The 21,594-nt window shown below is 42.3% G+C and overlaps 2 protein-coding genes across 3 annotated transcripts in view; both read left to right on the top strand.

Annotated features, from left to right (window-relative positions):
- Positions 1–21,594, top strand: part of ADAMTS12 (ADAM metallopeptidase with thrombospondin type 1 motif 12) — a 387,476-nt gene that overhangs the window by 210,664 nt on the left and 155,218 nt on the right. For both annotated transcript variants that reach the window (XM_059916187.1, XM_059916186.1), the window contains exons 6-9: positions 8,371–8,495; positions 12,369–12,518; positions 17,997–18,140; positions 18,734–18,878. In XM_059916187.1, the coding sequence (XP_059772170.1) occupies positions 8,371–8,495; positions 12,369–12,518; positions 17,997–18,140; positions 18,734–18,878 (564 nt within the window). The remainder of the gene's footprint in view (positions 1–8,370; positions 8,496–12,368; positions 12,519–17,996; positions 18,141–18,733; positions 18,879–21,594) is intronic.
- Positions 1,897–2,816, top strand: LOC132363559 (small ribosomal subunit protein uS5-like). Its single transcript, XM_059919241.1, has one exon. It carries the CDS (start codon positions 1,897–1,899, stop codon positions 2,767–2,769), a length of 873 nt encoding a protein of 290 aa, XP_059775224.1. The 3' UTR covers positions 2,770–2,816.

Genomic DNA, 21,594 nt, shown 5'->3' with positions numbered 1-21,594 from the left:
TGTGGGAAGTGACATGAGGTGGGGAACACTGAGGTAGGTCTCTTCCATCAGTGACTTTCTATGGCTCTCATCTTTCTTATTCAAAGTCATACCTGACAGCTAACACCATTTTGGACTTCATTTTCTGTGGTGGGTTCCAGAGACTTGGTGATTAACCTACATACATAAAATACAGTTTCTCTATGTCAATTACTACCATGTAAAAAACCACTGTGGAATTTCATCACATTTTGAGAATAAATTAGTCTGACGCGATACTAATTTTGGAGCATCCTGGAGACGTCTCAAAGAGTAGAGGGTCATATTTTGGACCAGTGGAAACTTAGGTACACAAAACCATGAGCGGGAAAGATTTGTCTAGCATATTAAGACATCATGGTGAGATGAGATTGGCTATGTGTTGATAATTCTTGAAGCTAACTAACAGATTCATGGGGATTTATTACACTACTCCTTCCATTTTTGTATATGTTTGAAATTTTCCATAATAAAAAAGTTTTTAAAAATTAAAAAAAAAAAGACATCAGGGGCCAAACAGAGTGGCTTCAGAGATGAGCCAGCTTGCTCTCTGTCCTATCCTGCCTCCATCCAGCCCTAAATCAAATTCTCATTTCCACTTTATGACCCTAATCCTATCCTTTGAACTTCCATTCTCCCTCAAGGACTCGGACACAAACTTAACCTTTAGCCCTTTCTACTTTAGACCAATTCATTCAATGGCCTCCCTGCTCTACTTTTGGGCTGGGGTTACGGATAGGATTGCTCCTTTCCCTCCTACTCTTGTGAGCAGTTAACATTGTAGTGAGCACAGGTTTATAGTCAGTCCCCCCTCTTTCTAGTCGTGTAACCTTTGGTAGGTTACTTATCTGTGCCTCCATTTCTTCATTTGGTAAAGTGAGGATAAGAGTATTTACTTCCTAGAGTTGCTATGAGAATCAAACGTGTTAATTCATGTAATAGTCAGCCTCGTATCTGGCCTGTAGAAACCACTCCATCAGTGTTACTTGTCAGTATCATTCTTATTCTTACCATTGTCATCATCGTCAGGTCCCACAACAACCCTGGAAACTTGTTACTATAATACTCATTTCACAGATGGGGAAACTGTACCAAAGTCCTTGACAGAAAACAAAAAACCTAAAGGAGAAGATTAGAATCATAAGAGGTTGGAGACTTCTTTTAAGAACAGGATGGAGACAAAACTGGGATGGGAGCGAGTTGGGATGACGCCAGCCAGATGGGCCCCAGGTCGCTGTGCCATTGAGGGGTAGAGCCTGCGGGTGTCAGGCTGGCTTGACGGAGCAGCGGTAGGGCTGACAGATGGGAGGGAGATGACTTTTCACAGAAAATTTCCCTCTTGGTCTCAGAGTGATTTAGTGTTGGGTTCACTTCTGTGAGCCTCTGGGGTTAAAAGCCTGTTAACTCTGGCAATTCAGGCTGGTGACTTCCCTGCCCCAGGGTGATTTGTGGGTCTGTTATAACCTATAGAACTGCTGCTTTTTCAAGATAAATGTCAAAAATATGGTAAATGAATTCATAGATTCATCACTTTTTTTAAAAATCAAGTATCTCAGGCTTCCCTGGTGGCACAGTGGTTAAGAATCCTCCTGCCAATGCAGGGGACACGGGTTCGAGCCCTGGTTCGGGAAGATCCCACATGCCACGGAGCAACTAAGCTCGTGCGCCACAACTACTGAGCCCGCGCGCCTAGAGCCCGTGCTCCGCAACAAGAGAAGCCACCGCAATGAGAAGCCCACGCACTGCAACAAAGAGTAGCCCCCGCTCGCTGCAACTAGAAAAAGCCCACGCGCAGCCATGAAGACACAGTGCAGCCAAAAATAAATAAATTAATTAATTTTTAAAAAATCGCTTTTTTTTTTTCCCTAAAAACACCAAATGGCGGATGACGCCGGTGCTGCGGGAGGGCCCGGAGGCCCTGGCATGGGAGGCCGTGGTGGCTTCCGCGGAGGCTTCGGCAGCGGCGTCCGGGGCCGGGGCCGGGGTCGCGGTCAGGGCCGGGGCCGAGGCCGCGGAGCTCGCGGAGGCAAGGCCGAGGACAAGGAGTGGCTCCCCGTCACCAAGCTGGGCCGCTTGGTCAAGGTCATGAAGATCAAGTCCCTGGAGGAGATCTATCTCTTTTCTTTGCCCATCAAGGAATCTGAGATCATTGACTTTTTTTGGGGGGCATCTCTCAAGGACGAGGTTTTGAAGATTATGCCTGTGCAAAAGCAGACCCGTGCTGGCCAGCAGACCAGGTTCAAGGCGTTTGTCGCCATCGGGGATTACAACGGACATGTTGGTTTGGGTGTGAAGTGCTCTAAGGAGGAAGCCACTGCCATCCGTGGGGCCATCATTCTGGCCAAGCTCTCCATCGTCCCCGTGCGACGAGGCTACTGGGGGAACAAGATTGGCAAGCCCCATACCGTCCCTTGCAAGGTGACTGGCTGCTGTGGCTGTGTGCTGGTGTGCCTCATCCCTGCCCCCAGGGGCACTGGCATCGTCTCAGCCCCTGTGCCCAAGAAGCTACTGATGATGGCTGGAATTGACGACTGCTACACCTCTGCCAGGGGCAGCACTGCCACGCTGGGCAACTTCGCCAAGGCCACTTTTGATGCCATTTCCAAGACCTACAGTTATCTCACTCCTGATCTCTGGAAAGAGACGGTGTTCACCAAGTCTCCATATCAGGAATTCACTGACCATCTTGTGAAGACCCACACCAGAGTTTCCGTGCAGAGGACCCAGGCTCCAGCTGTAGCCACCACATAGTTTTCTATAAGAAAAATAAAGTGATTGAAGCTAAAAAAAAAAAAAAAAAAAAAATCAAGTATCTCTTCCTTTGATCATCAGATGAGGTATTCCTTTTTACTGCTTTTCCCTTCTCTGCCTGTTCTCTTTCTTCCAGGAACCTAAGCCTGGCTAGCAGAGCATGATCAGATTGTGTGTTGAATCGCAAATTCTCAAGGAAATCAATACATGATTTTTTTTTCATTATAAAGAGACAGCTTACAAAGAGAACAATTTATAATAAAAGCCATGTTCTTGCAAAATCATTTTCTCTCTCCCATTTGGGACTCTTTCTGTGAGCCACCACTGATTTCCTCTAGGTCACCTCCCTGTCCAATCAGGTCACATACTCAAATAAATAGGCACACTAGCTCAGTAGTAGTGGTGCACGGGCTTAGTTGCCCCGCGGCATGTGAGATCTTAGTTTCCCGACCAGGGATCGAACCCACATCCCCTGCATTGGAAGGCGGATTCTTTACCACTGGACCACCAGGGAAGTCCTGGGAGGATAGATTTAAAGAGAAGAAAGAAGAAAGAAGGAGAACAGTTAAGAGATGCTGTAAGAATTAATCCAAGCATAAAATGATGAGGGTTTGAGCTAGGGCAGTTGGGAGTAAAGATGGAGAGGAGGTAAAGTTAGCAGCACATCATGACAGATTGGGATGCCGAATAAAGAGAGAGGGGAGACCAGCAGGAGGACACTGATGGTGGTTCCTGTAACTAAGAGGATGCAGGAAGAATAGCAGGTTAACGTGGGGAGAAAGGATTTCAGGGATGCTGAGCTGTGGGTACCTGTGGTGCCATCTGGAAGGGGGTGTCCATCAAGAGATTTGGGTACATGAGTTTGAACTCCAGGAGAGGTTTGGAATGAGATAGAGATTTGAGAGTTAATAGTGTATAGGTGATTTCCGAAAATATAACTGTGATTGAGAGTGAACTAGCAATGAGCCAAAAGCAGGGTAGGAGAAGAGCCCATAAAGGAGCCCAAAAAGTGGCCAGAGAGTAAAACGAGGAAGGAGAGCTGGGGATCTTGGAAGGAGAGGGTCTCTGCCTGTGTTTGTCTCCTTCCTGGTGGTGGGAGTATGAGGTGGGGGACATAAATAAGCGATAATCATTGATAGGTGAGTTGCTAAATCTTTCCAGTTATTCAAAGCAAAAGGTTTAGAGAAGTCTTCAATAGTTTGGAAACCACCATTCCTGGATTAGTAGCTGCATACCTTGCATCACAACCTTGCTCTGCCAAAACCTGCTGAATTTCTCCCCTCTCTGGCCTGTATTTCCTTATTGTTTAAATGAGAGGATTGGATTTATAGTTCCTAAGATCCTTCAGGGAAATGGGCTCATAGTAACGATGGGAAAATTGGAGGCAGAGTTTATGCTGCGGCATCTGGAAGATGACTGCTTTCCCCGTGACGGTGGAGATATGTCCTTGCTGACACTGAATTTGGCTCAGAATCCAGGGACAGTGGATGTTTGTAAACATTCACTTTTCCTCAAACAGACACATGTGGATTGGTATGTAAGTTCTTCCAAAATCATGAGTCCAGCCAATGTATAAAAGGACAATATCGAAGCAAAAAATTGAGTTTTTCCTGTCTGGCAATATCCCACCTTGAGCTGTGTGCCCCCTCCAGGGTCTGTGAGCCGCAGGAGAACATTTAGAGAGGGGCTCCATCCACTTCTGCCTGTGTGGCCACCTTGGCTCTAACAAGCTTTTACATTCATGGCTATTTAAATAGGGAACTTAACTGAACCTCAGAGTGGGTGTGTGGGTATGTGGGTGTGTGATGTGTGGGCTCTTCCTACCCACTGTAACCCATGTGAAAGATTATAGGTTCCCTTTGATTCAAAACTCTGGGAACTCACACATATTTAATTAGTAAGTAACCCACATAGACTCATACTGAAAAGTGCTTTATAACAACGGTCCCCAACCTTTTTGGCACCAGGGACCGGTTTCGTGGAAGTCAGTTTTTCCACGGACGGGGGCGGGGGGGATGGTTCAGATGGTAATGCCAGCGATCAGGGCAGGGGGGGTTCAGGCGGTAACGCGAGTGATGGGGAGCGATGGGGGGCGGCAGATGAAGCTTCACTCGCTCGCTTGCCCGCTGCTCACCTCCTGCTGTGCGGCCCGGATCCTAACAGGCCGCGGACTGGTACCGGCCCACGGCCCCGGGGGTTGGGGACCCCTGCTTTATAAGACCTTCTATTGCAAGCCTCTAGCCTTGATTCAGATGAGTTATTATTTTTAAGATATTAAAAATTTTTATGAGGCAATTGTAGATTCACATACAGTTGTAAGAAGTAGTACAGAGAAATCCCATATACCCTTCACCCAGTTTCCCCCAGTGGTAACATCTCGTATAACTTTGGTACAACATCAGAACCAATAAATTGATATTCATACAAACCACCTACCTTATTCAGATTTCACCAGTTTTACAAGCACTAATTGATGTGTGAGTGTGTGTGTGTGTGTGTGTGTGTGTGTGTGTGTGTGTGTATTCACAGTTAGTTCTATGCAATTTTAACATGTATAGATTTCTGGAACGTTTACCACAGTACAGAACAGTTCCATTACAAAGATCCCTCATGTTACCCTTTTGTACGTCCCTTCTGCCTACCGACCTAACTCCTGGAAAGCACTAATCTGTTCTACGTCTCTATAATTTTGTCATTTCAAGAATGTTATATAAATGGAATCGTATAGTATATAACCTCTTGAGATTGGATTGTTTTCATTCAGTGTAATTCCCTTGAGATCCGTCCAAGCTGTGTGTATGGAGAGTTTGTTCCTTTTTGGTCCTAAGTAGCATTCCATGGTATATAACAGTTTATTTAACCATTCACTCATTGAGGGACATTTGAGTTGTTTCCAGTTTTCTGCTATCATGCATGAAGCTGCTATAAACATTCCACTACAGGCTTTTGTGTGAGCATAAGTCTTCATTTCTCTGGGACAAATGTCCAGGAATGTAATTGCTGGGTCATATGGTAGTTGCATGTTTAGTTTTGTAAGAAACTTCAAACTGTTTTCCATAGCGGCTATACCATTTTACATTCTCACCAGCAGTGTGTGAGTGACCCAATTTTACCACATCCTTACCATGGTTTGGGTGCTGTCACTTTTTAAAATTTTAGTCATTCTGATAGGCATGTAGTAATATCTCATTGTGGTTTTAATTTGCAGTTCTCTGATGGCTAATGAGGTTGAACATCTTTCTGTTGTGCTTATTCACCGTCTGTATATCCCCTTCAGTGAAATGTCTCTTCATGCCTTTTGTCTGTTTTCTCATTGTTCTTTTATTGTTGAGTTTTGAGAGATCTTTAGGTTTTCTAGAGGCAAGTCCTTTGACAGCTATATGGCTTACAAATACTTTCTCCCACTCTGTAGCTCATCTTTTCATTCTCTTCACAAGTGTCTCTCAGAGCAAAAGTTTTTCATTTTGATGAGGTCCAATTTTTCAGTTTTTCCTTTTCTGGATCATCTGATTAGTATCCAGTCTCTGAACTCTTTCCCTAGGGACCCAAGATTTTCCCCTTATGATTTTTTTGAAAGTTTTATAGTTTTACATTTTACATTTCAATCTGTGATACATCTTGAGATAATTTTTGTATAAGGTGTGAAGTTTAGATCGACTCATGTCATTCCTCAGAGTTTTGTAATTTTTCAGATACAGATCCTGTACATGTTTTGTTAGATTTATACCACTTTCATTTTCTTTGGAACAATGCAAAATGGCATTATTTTTTAATTAATGAGTATTCTTTCAGAGACTTCCTCTCCCCAAACAAACAAACAAACAAACAAATGTAGGGTTTAAAACAAACCTCAAAGCAATCTAATCATAGCTGATGTTTTGTTTGATTACTTGTCTTCTTGTCTGAAGGGGAAGTAAGGCACCTTTCTAATGAGGCTGGTCACCAATTAGAAGCACAGCTTCATCAAGGAGCCCCTGTTCTCAAAGTCTTTGATGCAGTAACTGACCTGAGTGACCTTCAGCTAGTTCTTCACTTCTCTGAGGTTTAACTTCCTCTTATTATAAAATGAAAATAACAATGCTTTCTTTACAAGTAACGCTGAGAAGATGAAATTAAATTAGAAAAGAGAATTTATGTGAAAATATCTGGCACAAAAGTAAACGATCAAGAAATGTTTCTTTCCTTCCTTTTCTCCTTTCCCATCCTTCTTCCCTCCACCCTCACTCCTTTTCTCTCCTCCTCTTTTCTTCCTTTCCATTCGTAATTCATGCCACCTAGCCAGTGCTTTATGGTGGGCGTGGGATGTTTGTTCCAGTAGGGTTCCTGTTCTAACTACAGTTTGACTAGTTGAATAGGAGACTGACTCACCTGTGCCCAGCTAGTCCCCAGAACCTCTCTCCCTCCACCACCATATACCCTATAATGGATGATATAATGATGAGGATTGTTAAATAATGAAGTCTGTTGCTTTTATTTAAATTCTTTACACTAGGGAGTTCAGTGAGTTTTTATGAGCGATGAGCCACCTTTCTGTGTTTTCATGAAGGGAATGTGATCTATGGTAGTCAATTAGCATAGGTGGGGGAACCTGGGAGTACCTCTGACAAGCAACCGAAGCCTCTCAGGCCTTGTCGGATTTGGGTGTGGGCCTTAGCAAAATACAGAATATAGAGAAGCAAGTTCATAGTTTGATGTAGAGACAGCCCTGAAGATCTTGGGCCGAGCCCAGAGTAATAGACTCGGATTAGAGTAAGCCAAGGGAGGTGGTCATTCTCCATGTAGAATCCACCCTGTATAAGAGATGGCTGTATATAGAGACCCTGAAGAAATGAGGCAAGGGAAAGGAATTTCTCCTTTAGAAATTCGAATTAAACTGGAGCCCTTCTAGGACTGATTATCCCTTTTTTCTTCTCTCCCATTTGACAAGTGTTCATCCATTTAATTTGGAACAAGCCCTCTCCTTCCATCTCCAATAGTAACTGCGGGCCAGCTAGATATGACTCGGGAGCCCTTGAAGTTTCAGGCTGGGGCATCTACCCCAGCGTCCTAATTGTTGTCAGACAATCTATGATCCTAACTGGTTAAAAGCCTGGAGAGATTATGTCACCCTCTGCCCTTTACCCACAGATGTCAAACCAAGATGGAAACCATGGGCAAGGAAACATCCAGTACATCCTTGCAGGATACCTCATGAAAGGAAGACGCTTTTTGTTGAAAATCTATTCATTTTGCATTAGAAATAAAAATGTCACTTTGGAATTGTATTGGCTTAGGAAGAAGAGAACCAGTAGAAATAGAACTTCAAACACATCTTGGTCTTTGCTAATATATTTTTAGTTTTTCTTCAAGGGCTACTTGTCCCAGTGATAATTTCTATCCTGCAGTTCTCTCCTTTACGTTCTTTTAGTGGAAGTCATGGGAATGATAGTGTTTAGAGCAGGGGGTTGGCCCAGAGGAGTACGTTGGCCTCCCCAAATTCTCGCCAGATGTCTGGGACACCCACCCAGAGCTCATCTCACTTAGCTGCTTCTGAAGACTAAAGTGATGGGCTCTGACCACAGAAAAATCACCCATGCCAATCTCTTCCTCTTCTTTCTCCAGCAAGGATTGAAAATAGTTCACCATGCAGAGAAGACACTGTCCAGCTTCTGTAAGTGGCAGAAGAGCATCAATCCCAAGAGTGACCTCAACCCTGCCCATCATGATGTGGCCGTCCTTCTCACCAGGTACCCCAGAGCCAGGGGCTGCAAGGCAGGGAGGGCTGGCGGATGAAAGGGTTGCCAGGTATTCAACCTCATGAGATTCTTCTGCTCTTTGCTGCTCTTGTCATTTAAAAGGCAGCATCTGTCAACTAGACACTTCCTGACTCCCATACCAGTAAGGGAGCAGTCAGCAAGCTTGCTAAATGCGCACAGCTCTCTGTGTTAATAAACTGCATCTGCTCTTTCCTATTCCAGTGATGATTTCATCTTTAAAACTGGCTTTTCGGTGCAGCTCTATAAACGATCGGGAAGCTTGTTTGCAGATCCTCATTAAAGGCTCCTTTAACTCTTAACCATGGAATTTCTCATCCTTTAGTTTTCTTTTTAAAAATTTCCTCCAGTTTAGAAACCTGCAACTATCTCTACAGAAATCAGTCCTCCTTGTAACCCATCTCTGACTGATGTTGAAGACAGAATATGGGGAGAAGGTCCTCCCCTGAATAGGCAGAGTGGTTTGCTTGTGCCTTTCTCCCTTTTACTCTCATGAAGATACTATTTGTTCTGACTACAGAGAGACCCTATGGTGCTAAAGAAGAACCATCAGACCTTCTAGGATTCATAGCTGTGAAAAGCTAGTGAATTTACCTGATCAACCTAGGCTCTTGGAATGCTATGTTTGCTCATTGATTCAATAAATATTTTTTGAGTACCTACTATGTAACAGACACTATTTTAATCTAGACAAATGAAGCTCTTAATGGGGGAAAAGTAAGTTTTCACTGGGCATTCCTATGCAGATTCAGAGACATCCTGAAATCCAGGGATGTGTAGTGGAAGAGGCCCTTCAGCCTGGCCCTCCAGCTGAAGAGAACCTCATGAGTGGAAAGGCCCTGGGTGTCTGTTTGTTGTCCCTGGGGAGGACAGGCAGCCCCTGAACATCTTGGCTTGTCATCTGTCCCTTTGACAGGATTATCCCAGTGCATAGGTTATGCACAAGGAATGATAGTCAGCCCCCACCTTATCCAAATTTCTGTCTTACCCTGACCCAAAATTCCAATCATCAGAATCACTCTTCTGAGTGATAGTATCAAAACTTCGGTTGAATGCAAATACGTTCCAAAATAAGTCCGTGGCATAAACCTATTACATTAGGTTCATTAGGTCTTATGACACCTGGGTTGATCATAGCTCCCCTGGGAAATAGGTTGGTGTGGGTGTAGAATGTAAGCACAGAGGCTTTGGGGAGCCAGCAGGCAGCCAGGAAACATGAGGACCCAGGCAAGTGGCCAGGGGAAGACTTCAGTCTAGGCAGGACCTGGCTGTAGGGAAGAACCCTGGATCATGGGACCAGCATTGGCCACCTGGCAGCTGTGTCTCAGCACCGTCTCTTTTCTTTCCCTGAAAGCAGAAATAGTTTTTCCTCTCATTCTCACATGCATAAATCAGTGAGTTAATGATAGTTGGCATTTAGGGAGTATTTGATACGGGCCAGGCCCTATGCTACATCTGTTAGAACAATCATCATTCCATTTAATCCCCACAACAACCCTGGTAGTTCATTACGGTCAATCATTCCTATTGTACAGATGGGGAAACTGAGGCTTAATTATGTCACTTGCCCAAAATCTCACTGCTTTAACAGGTACAGTAGAGACTTAAATCCAGGTAGCTTGACCCCAATAGCCATACTATTACCCAGTAAGAATACGAAGGATCTGTTCTCCTTTTTTTCTTACTGTGATAATTTTTCTTCCTTAGAACAGGGGTCAGGTTTCAAGCTTTGATGAACCTCACCAACTCCTAGACAGTAGAGAGAATTTCACGTTCTGAAGCAGGATTTCTCAATATCAACACCATTGACATTTTGGGTTGGCTAATTCTTTGCTGTGAGGGGCTGTGTATTGAAGTGTATTTAACAGTATCCCTGGGGGCTTCCCTGGTGGTCCAGTGGTTAAGAATCCACCTTCTAATGCAGGGGACGTGGGTTCGATCCCTGGTCTGGGAACTAAGATCCCACACGCCATGGGGCAACTAAACCTGTGTGCCACGGCTACAGACCCCACGCACTCTGGAGCCCACGCACCACAACTAGAGAGAAGCCCACGCGCCACAAGAAAAGATCCTGCATGCCACAGCTAAGACCCAACGTAGCCAAAAATAAATAAATAAATATCAGAAAAAAACAAAACAAAACACAGTATCCCTGGCCTCTATCCATGAGATGCCAGTAGCACCCTCCTCCAAGTTGTGACAGCCAAAACTGTCTCCAGACATTGCCAGATGTTCCCTAGGAGGGTGCGGGGAACAAAAATCAACCCCTGTTGAGAACCTCTGCTCTGAAGAAATAGGTAGGCTCGGGAAGGGAGGGAAGTATAAGACTGAACTTGCCTCTGGAGGACTATGCTGAGATCCACTTCAACAGAGCTCGCTATAGAGGTGCATTCAGTAGAAGGTGGGTTTGGTGTGAACACGCCTTGTGAAATGGGGCTGGTGGCTGCATGCCAAGACGTGTTTTCTCTTTTACTATCCCCAGTGCATGGTGGAGGTGGAGCTGATCTCCTCCTGGGAGTTTAAGCTCTTTGCCTGCAAGACCACCCCTATCTTACAATCCTTTTGTTACCTGCTTTTATCTTCTTTAGTGCTGGATACTTAATAGGCACTCAGTGAACAGTTGTTTAAGGGATCCAACTTCCTGCACTTTCAGAAAGTTGGTAGATTACCAAAAAGCATCATTCATCTTTTCCCAGCAGCTCCATGCAGACCTAGGCTTTTATTTTTAATGAAATAATAAAAAGTATATGTAGCAGTAGGGGTGGAAAAGTGTTTGGTCGGTCCTCCCACAGACTCAGAAATTATTTGAAATGCTTGGGCTATATGATCCAATCTAGCTGTCCAACACGGAACTATCACTGCTAGTAGGGGTGCGGATTCACATCTGCTGCGCATGCTGGGAGATGACAGTTGCTTTCTCCTGTTCCATTGTCCCAGCCATTGCCTCTTGGAGAACTGAGAACTTATGGGGGTTCTCAGAGCCTGAACCTTTTCTATGGCCCAATGGACACAAAAAGCAGACCATTTATTGCCAGAAATCGCACCCACACAAACCCCATGAGCTGAAGGTCTGCAACCAGCTAAAGCTCAGAACCCTGTTGGCATTTGTGCTAGTCTTTCTTGGCAAAGACTTCTTGAACTAAAGAAAACCATACGACTAATTAACGACTCTTCAAAACTCTTGTCACTGATTGAAATGAGCCCTACTAGGATATAGGAGCACATTTTTATATTTAAAAGCTGTAACTAGTATTTTGTAAGACCCTAGGAGTGTTTATTTGTGTGTCCATCCCCTCCCATATGCAGTATTGTTAGGGTGGTGGAACTGGAGAGACCATTAATTTGATCTCTGGATGGGTTGATGGGACCAATTCCCTTTTTCATGAATGACTAAAAATTCTCAGATGAGTTTTGATGACAGACCTCAGAACGACCAAAAAGGTGTTTCGTGTTTGAAAAAACCTCAGCCACTGATGGTTGCCCCTTCCCTATTTAAAAGTTCAAATTAATTCCAGTTTTCAATCAAACCCTTCCCTTATGGGTCAAATAATATAATTTGGCCTCCTGAAATTAAGAGCAAAAGCAACTCAAAGTAAAACATTTGCCACATTTTCCTACCTTTTTCAGGTGTTAGTGAGATTTAATCATCAAGTGGTGAAATCAGAATAATTCTAGTGAATTCAAAATTGCTCCCTAATTTGTATGGACTATTAAAACAATTTTAATCATGCTTTACAGACCATATTGAATGTGAATTAATACCCAGATTTTTTCCAGGAGGTTTTTTTTTTTTTTTTTTCCAGATGTTTCTTTGGGTACCTACTCATCTCTGTTCTCTACTTTCAGAAAAGACATCTGTGCTGGTGTCAATCGCCCCTGTGAGACTCTGGGTCTGTCCCACCTGTCGGGAATGTGCCAGCCTCACCGGAGTTGTAACATCAATGAAGATTCTGGACTCCCCTTGGCTTTCACAATTGCCCATGAGCTTGGACACAGGTAAAGGGCCAAGGAAACTGAGATCTCTTCCTCATGTTCATGCGTCAGTATCAGTAGAGGGAATGGAGGGAAATTTAAACAGGGTGTCAGGAGGATCTGATTCCATTGTGGCTTGAGAATCACCCTCCTAAATCTCTGCTTCCTCATCTGTAAAGGGGGGAATGGGGAATCACACATGACAAAGATTCCACTGTCTTCTCTGCTCTGACCCCTTGTACCATTTACATCACAGAATCAAAGAGGCCACTGCAATTCTCTGAGTTAGAATGAAGCGAGCAGAAACAAGGAGATAAGCTTTAACTTAATTGATTACTTCAGGAGTAACAATCCCTATTTAGTCCTTATGAAATTGTAATATTGTTAATATCACTAAAAAGTCATAAACCTTAACATTTTGTGCCCTTACTTTATGCCAGACACTTTGCATTGTGTCACTGAATCCTCTCAACAACATTATGAAGTAGATACTATTGTTAGTCCCATTTTACTTATATGTATTAAAGGAGAACACTGAATAAAGAAAAAAATGGAAAACTGCTATAAACTTGGAAAGCCCAGCAGACAAACACCAGTTAACAGAAGGTCCAAGTTGTCACGCAAATGTGTGAATTTGATTAGGTGAATTGATTGAAGGCAGGTTTCAGAAAGGTTGAATAAAGGAATAATGAGGACTCTGGGTTCTCTAGGTATCAGAAGTTCCCATGGAGGAAAGATCTTAGCTTATTCATAACTTACTTTATCGGTGTATGTATTAACCACAAATAAGAGAACAGCACACTGACTGGAAGCTCAGAGTGGGGAGTCATTGTAAATGGCTCAACTATACCCCTGCCTGTTATGTAACCACCAGCCTGGGTCTCCTCCCTCCAAAAAGGAAGCAGAACACTGGGCATGTTCGGAGGATCCAGCCAGAAAAGGAGGTGGGATTAGGAAGAGCCCTGTTGACTGGATTATTCAAGGCCCAGCCTCTCTGGCCTGAGCTTCCCCACCATTTTTCTCATATAATATTGGAACTTTTCAAAATACTTTTTACCTGAAGTACAAAACCAGAGTGTCGGCTTGGGAGTTCAGAAAAGTGAGTGCTTATTCTGGCTTTTCCATCAACCAGTTTTATGACCTTAGAGAATTCCCTTCACCTCTTTGTTCTTATTTTCTTATCTCTGAAATGAGTAGGTTGAATTAGGTACTGTGATTTCTTTGATCCTTACCAGAAAGCCCTGGGAGATAAATGTGATATGTTCTAGTATCCTTAATTATCAAAAATTCAAATACAAAGAGGTTAAGGGACTTGGTTATGATTAAATAATGATTGAGGACAGAATGCTAGGTCTTGAAAAGACCAGGCCATAGTTGTTGGCATGTTGATAATAAGTTGGCAAAATGAAAATTATTAGTATGTGCAAATGTATAGGCATCCTCAATCCTGATATGTGGAAGGACTGTCCCTTGTAGCTTCCAATAAAGTCATTGGTATCAGCAGCATCTGCTGACCAAGCAATGTCAAGTGAATATAACTAGGTCAAACTGAGAAATGATTGCTCAAGACATTCCCAGCAATGGTATGCCCAAGCTAAAGAAAAGTGGAGAAGACATTCTCAAATGCTCACCACCTGTGTCCAAAGAATGGATCCTTTATATACTCAATTCAATTTGGCAGTTTTTAAAAAGTAAACTGGTGGTAATACTGCCGTATGATCCAGCAATTGTACTCCTGGGCATTTATCTTGGAGAAATGAAGATTTATGTTCATACCAAAAAGCCTATACATGAATTTTTTTTTTTGCACATCTTTATTGGAGTATAATTGCTTTACAATGTTGTTTTAGTTTCTGCATGAATATTTATAGAGGCTTAATCTTAATAGCCAAAAACTGGAAGAAACCCAGGGGTTGTTTCAACTCAATATGGTGAATGGTTAAATAAAATATGGTGGATCCATACCATGGAATACTACTCAGCAAGAAAAAGAAACCAACTATTGATACATGCAGTGACCTTGATGAATCTTTGAACAATTACGCTCAGTGAAAAAAGCCAGTCCCAAAAGGTTACATACTGTAAGATTCCATTTATGCAGCATTATTGAAATAACAAAATTATCTAAATAGAGAACGTATTAATGGCTGCCAGGGTTTGAGGAGGGAATGGGGGAGGGAAAGAAGTGGGTGTGGCTATAAAGTGCAACGTGAGGAATCCTTGTGATGGTGAAAATGTTCTATCTTGACTGTATCAACATCAGTATCCTAGTTGTGATACTGTATTACAGTTTTGCAAGATGTTACCATGAGGGGAAAGTGGGTAAAGGGTACATGGGACCTCTTTGTATTATTTCTTACAACTTGCATCTGAATCTATAATGATATAATAATATAAATTTAATATATAAATATAATAAATTAAAAGTTTAATTTTTAAAAGGGGGTATTGGGCCATGTACAGATGACCTAAATAGAACACTGTCTTCTAAATGGCAAAAAAAAAAGTTTTGGGTCACTGATAAGAAAGACAAAGTTGAAGGAAGACATATAACCTTGAGTTTGAGTGATAGAAAAAAATGCTTTGGTAAGACACAAAACTGAAGAAGAGAAGACATTAGGAGTGTCCTGGAGTGTCCTGAGAAACTTGTTCATAGCTAAAGATGCTTCTGAGGTATTTAGTTCTTTCTTTAGGTGTAAAGTTCTAACTAGCTGTGGACCAAACTGAGAAACACTGGGCAGATCAATGAAATGGCCTGCAGCTGCCCGGAAAAAGAAAAATACAATAAGCTACTATCCTAAGAAGATACTCATTATAGTTCAATAACAAAGATACCCCATTGTTCTTGAAAACTTAGTTGTTTCATCACTGATTGCGTAGCATGTAAAATAGAAAGTGAAGTTAACTAACTTGTGCTATGGCCTAAATAAATAATTTGATTTTTTATTCTGAGAAAAAAAAATTTTTAAATTCCATTTATGAGAAGCCTGGATTATATCCATCATCCATACCTAAGCTCTCATCCCTTCTTAGGTGAGTTACCAAAAATGAAGATGGAATTCCAGCAGGAAATTTAAAAACCTCTCTGAGACCTAGCATCCTTTTCCTTTAAGTAATGAAAATATCACGATAGAGATGAACACTTAAAATGCAATATCCACCCAATATATCCCACTCTTCTGGATTGTGATATTCCATGTATTTCATTTATAGAGCTTTGCTTGTTGCATATACCAAATTGATATTTTCTGAATGCGTTAGAAAAGCTCACATTCATACTTTGATGATTCTTGTTCTCTGCTGGTTCTACTCCACCATAAAATAAACAGTAAAAGGCAAGGAATGTCTCACCAAGTGATACCCTGAAACCCAGGCAGTGACTTAGCTTACTGTTTCATGTCTATAATTTCATAAACGCATCTAACAGGAATTACAAAACAAAGATGTAGTAAAGCAGGCTAATCCAACAGCCCAGTTACTTGTTTCAGACTGTCGTAGGCTCCTTACTCCAAGCTGCTCTTGAGGTTCATCCCGCCTGCTGGAAAGTAGCTTCCTGGAAACACCTTCCATCCCTTTGACCCCATGTGCTTTCCTTGTCTCTCATTATTCATGGACCCACTGATCCCTGTGACAGGAGTGCTCCCCCCATTTAGAGAAAGTAGACATGTCCAGAGGGACCTTTGTTTAGTAGCACTGCTTTTCTTTTGTTGGATGGGAGCACAGAGGAGTGATAAAGCTGGAGGGGGAATGCTTTAGTGAATTAAAAACTTTACAGGGAACAAAATCAGTTCCTTTTGGGGAACTAATATATTTAGAGTATAGGTTTGAAGCCACCCAGTATATAGGATCCAGCCATATGGCTTGTCTTATTGGAATAGCCAATGCTAGAAAAACAATTATTCATGGAGATTTTTAGAACCATGCTTGTTTAGGATTTTTCCTAATTATTGAACAGGTGAACTTGTGGAATACTTTATGAACTGGGTAGGACTGGATTTGCAACAGGCTGGGGAAGGCTTGCTCAAGGGGGAAAAAAAAACAACTTTCATTGAATTAAATTCTTTGTGGTTGGGTGGTGAGAGCCCTGTAGATTAATTCTCTGACTCCTTTGTGAGTTTTGTATTCATGTAGAATGTGATCAGAGTCTGTAAGTAAGTTGATAACATCTTAGTGCATTAAAAATAATACAAGAACATCCCTAAATCCCCCAAAGACTGTTTTCTGCAAGAGTAGCTAATGTTGATCAGGAGATTTTATTAAAGTTAGATATGAGCTTCTCTGTCAGAGGGATTGAATTTCACTAGCAGAGTAAAAGGTCATACTTTCCTCTGTTCAGATTTGGAAAGTTGAGCCAACATCTCTAGGTTGTAAGTGTCCAATAAGTAGATTCCAGCGGAGAGGGGTCTTGTGGGGACTCAGAAGTCATCTTGATGGTGATCCTGAGGATTTGGCTTATAAACTGACACTTCTCAGTCTGCCTTTTTCCCAGGCACCTCCTTGCCATGGGAGTCAGTTAAGCACTTTAGGGCCTTTCAAGGCTGCTTCACCTGGTCATCCCTGGCAGTGGGAGGCCAGGGAGCCAACCGAGCAAGACACAAACAAGAGCACTGATTTAGAAGCACAAAGATCTGCAGAAGACCTAGTTTTGCCACAAACTAGCTCATGACTTCTGACAAATCTCAAACTCTCAACTTACTTATCTAGAAAAGGAAAATAAGCTAGCTAGACAATGATAAAAACAGCAATAAAAAATTTCTGTCATTTATGCAACATATATATATATGCCAGGCACCTTGCTAAGTGATTTTCAAACTTTATTCCACTCAAATCTCATCCCAGGACTCTGATGATGACTCCATTTTCTGCTCAGTGAAACTCAGCAAGTTTCAGTAACTCACAGATCCTTAAGTAGCAGAGCTGGAATTCAAATCCAAATCATCTGTCTTCAGATACCCTGCTCTTAACCCTTGGACTGTAAGGTCTCCCTAATGTCTGTGATGTTGGAGGACTCATAACAATGCTAGAAAGGAATCCATCCCCTCCAAGCTTGTGGCCTTTGACAAAGTCTTCCATAGGCTTCCCCTCTCATGCTCTCCCTTAAATTATGATGAAAAGGGAAGAGGAAGGTTTTGCTCTTTTGTGCTATGGATGCTACAGCAGGAGAAAGAGGACAGCTGGACACAAGATTTGCTCCCTGACTCTAGTCTCATAGAAGCCAAAGCCAAACTGGAAGCTTTTAGCTTTCTGCCAAACAGAAGTTTTTGAATTAGCCACATGGCTCCCAGGGTTGCATATTAGAAACAAAGCCGTGCCTGAAATGTTTCCTGTGCTTTTGAGTTGAAAATTAGCTAGACCCCTCCAACTTCAAAGGCCCGTTTTGTAATCAGATGCCTTCTGTACAGAGGTGGCTCTCCGTGGGTTATTTTCACCTTGGAGAAACTGTGGTTTTCTCCTTGTTTCACGCCTGCCTCCTTGATATCCTTGTGTCTGTGCCCCCTGCAGCTTCGGCATCCAGCATGACGGGAAGGAAAATGACTGTGAGCCTGTGGGCAGGCACCCGTCCATCATGTCCCGCCAGCTCCAGTACAATCCCACCCCGCTGACGTGGTCCAAGTGCAGCAAAGAGTACATCACCCGCTTCCTGGAGTAAGTGACCACACATCTCAGGAGAGCCTCACTTGGCTCTCTGTAAACCGGAAGTCACTTTGAGTTCTACCCGAGGCCCGGAAAAGTCTCAGTTCCTCTCACAGGTCACAGTATGAGGGTGGCAACAGAAGGGGTGGACCTCACTGCTGCTCTCTGACCCTGAGATCTAGGTGGGTTTTGCCTCCAGCCTCAGCCAGGTGAATACTCCATCTCCCCCCACCCCCCCTTCAGCTTGCTACAGTCTGAAGGTGGCTCTTTATGACCTGATCGTGAGTTAAGTCCCTGGGGACTGGCAGGAACAACCAGGACAAGTCAGGACAAGTCAGTGGTCACTGTACCCCATTTAGGGTAAGATGGTGATTTTCTCATTTTACCACTGCTTGTATTTCTTAGATCACATCTGAACAAATGGTGTGAGATGCGATTTGCATTTCCTTTTAGACAACTCTCACCTTGCGCCTGATAGAAATAAAGTTGTCTTGAAGGACAGAGTACACTAGAGGAATGGAAGTTTCTCTTGAATGAAAGACTAAATCTTTCATTTAGGAGGAGATCATAAGCAACTGCTCTCATTTCTATTGACTTGTTTTCAGCCGAGGCTGGGGGTTCTGTCTTGATGACAACCCCAAAAAGAAAGGCTTGAAGTCCAACGTCATTGCCCCCGGAGTGATCTATGATGTTCATCACCAATGCCAGCTGCAGTATGGCCCCAATGCTACCTTCTGCCAGGAAGTAGAAGTAAGTGTTGGGTATATTGGTGCCTCTGGTGGGTATGGGCAGGGCTTGAGATCCATCATGCTAAAGGAAGGGCCAGGGAAATATTTGGAAATCCGAAGATCCAGAAATGGAAACTTTCTATTCATGGCAAGATGTCTGTAAGGCAGAAGGATTGAAGTTGAGGCCATTTATATTCCTTGACCCACCTCCTTGGTATCCTTTGCAACTGGGTGGTGGTAAAGAAAATTCTACAGTGATTTTCAAGAATCACAGTTATTCACACCTGCAGACTCCATAGCAACCAACTTAATCCCTAAAGTTTCTCCCTTTCCTGAATTTCCTCTCTGATTGAAGAGCACCTCCAGATGCCAAGGTAGGAATAAGATTTATCCCTAATTCATTCTTCTCCTTTATTTTCTTCAACATCCAAGTGATAAGTCAAGCCCTGACATTTAACCTCTGATGGCATTTGTGGCTCTGACCTGTCATCTTCATTCTCACTACTGTTCTCCTGATTCAGTTTCTCATTACCTCTCCTTACTAGTGTAATTACCTCCTACCCAACCTCTCCCTCTTTCACACTCTTGCTTAAGTTATTTCAAAAAGACACAGATCTAACCGTGGCTCTTCTCTGCTCTTAGGGTCTTCACTGACCACAGGATAAAGTCCCAACTCCTTTGTATGGCATCCCTTTGTGATCTGGATCTTGCCTATTCTCTGAAATCCTCCCTTTTAGTGCGCAAGTGTCAGTGTTAATACACAGACATGAACAAGACAGGTCTCACTGACCCCTGCCAGATTCTGTGCTGTGTACTGAATAGGGTGAAAAAGATGAGACCTCAAAAACGAATAAGGTAAATTCTCTGACCTTGAGGAGCTCATTCTCTGGTTGGGGAGGCAGACAGAGAAATATCAATACAGTCAGATAAATACAAAAAGAGACATATAGAGAGAACGCTGAAGAGGAAGTAACTGCTCAGACAGAACAAGCAAGACAGCAGAGAAGGTAAGGTTGTTGCAAAAATCCCTCAGCTTACTTCGAACTGGTTGCCAAGTTATGCTAATTCTTCCTCCAAAATATCCTAAAGTCCACCTGTTCCTATGATTTCAGTAGTCCCCTGATTGGTCTCCTTTCTAAGACTCTGACCACTCCCCCTCAACTCTGCTCCACTCTCCAAAACACAGCCAAATTGACCTTTATGAAGGAAATCTGATTGTGTTCCTCTCTTATTAAAATATTTCACAGCCTCCCTATGCCCCTACAGTAAAATTCAAATTCTCTAAAATGGTTTAAAAGGGGCTTCAGGATTCATCCTCTCTCTCACTCTCTGGACTTATCTCTTAAAATATTATTTTAACCCTCCACTCTCTAACCTGGAATTCTAAGTATATGTATGTTGGATTTTATCACTAATCTTTCGTATCTTGAAATCGCTCCTTCATATTTTGCATCTCTTCATATCTCTGCATTTTGTGTAATTTCTTCCTCTTTCCCTTCCAACTCACTAGTTCTCTTTTCAGATATGTCCAGTCCTTTGTTTAACCTGTCTATTGACTTTTTAATCTCATTTATATGGTACTTTTTTTTAACTTGGAACAGTTTCTTTTGTTATTTTTCTAGATATTCTCTGCTTTTTTTATGATCTTATTTCTCATTCAGACTTTCAATATTATCTTCTCCTTCTTTAATCATATAAGACACATTTATTTTGCAATTTATAATTGCAAATTATAATGGACAATTCTGATGTCCAGAGTCTGTGTGGGTCTGCTTCTCCTATTTGGGGTTTCTTCAGGGTCTCACTTATTATGTATTATTTCCTTTTGTCAATTTCTGCTTTTATTGGGAACTCTTGGTTATGAAACTTCATGTCAGGCTATTCTTTAGGGTTTAGATGGCAGGCACATTCTTTTAGAGAGAAATTTCACTGCCATCCCTGGGTCCATTTAAAATAAATTATTGGTTGGATGTTGTTTGACTACCTACATGAGTGAGATCAGGGCCAGTATGGATACAAACTCTCAGAGGTAACATTTTACCACTCCTTCTAGAGTTAAAGTCAAAACAGACAAGTTTCCCAGCTGTTTTCCAAGGTTTCTTTCAGTCAGGGGGTAGTCCTTTGGGGTTATGGCCTTATATGAGGTATCAAATCCAACTTCCTGCCCTACATAGACGTGAGGCATTTTCTCCAGTGCCCAAGTGACCATCAAAACTAAAATCTAAGTTACTAGGTTTGTATCTTCAGATTAACAATTTCTCCTACATTTTTAGCCTCTGAGGATTTCCCTTTCTTACCAATTCAGGAATGTGTTTAAAACATTTAGAATATTTTCTCCAGGATTGTAGGTGTTTTATAGAGGTAAGGATTTTTCTGGTTATCTCTGGTCAAATCTTCTTTTATATTCTGTTTATCCACACTGAACAACCTCATTCCCTGTACATGCTGAGTTCTCCACTACCTCCAGAACTTTACATGCTCTGGTTCCTTTGGACCATCCCTCCTACTCATCATTTGAGTCTGAGCTTAAATATCACTTCACATCCTATTGTTCACATCTGTGTATTTTTTTGACAAAGCTTTTACTAGACTATATTATAGTTGCTTCTTACTTGTTTATACCCTCCCCTACTATATTGTAAGCTTTCTGAGGGAATTTTTATTCCTGACATTCAGTAGTACCTAGCACATAGTAGGCACTCAATCAATAAGTGAATGAAGACTTCAAATCCCTGCAT

This window comes from Balaenoptera ricei, chromosome 3, assembly GCF_028023285.1.
Source record: "Balaenoptera ricei isolate mBalRic1 chromosome 3, mBalRic1.hap2, whole genome shotgun sequence".
Lineage (NCBI taxonomy): Eukaryota > Metazoa > Chordata > Mammalia > Artiodactyla > Balaenopteridae > Balaenoptera > Balaenoptera ricei.
The sequence above is the reverse complement of the archived record's forward strand: the minus strand, read 5'-3'. Positions and strand labels throughout refer to the sequence as shown.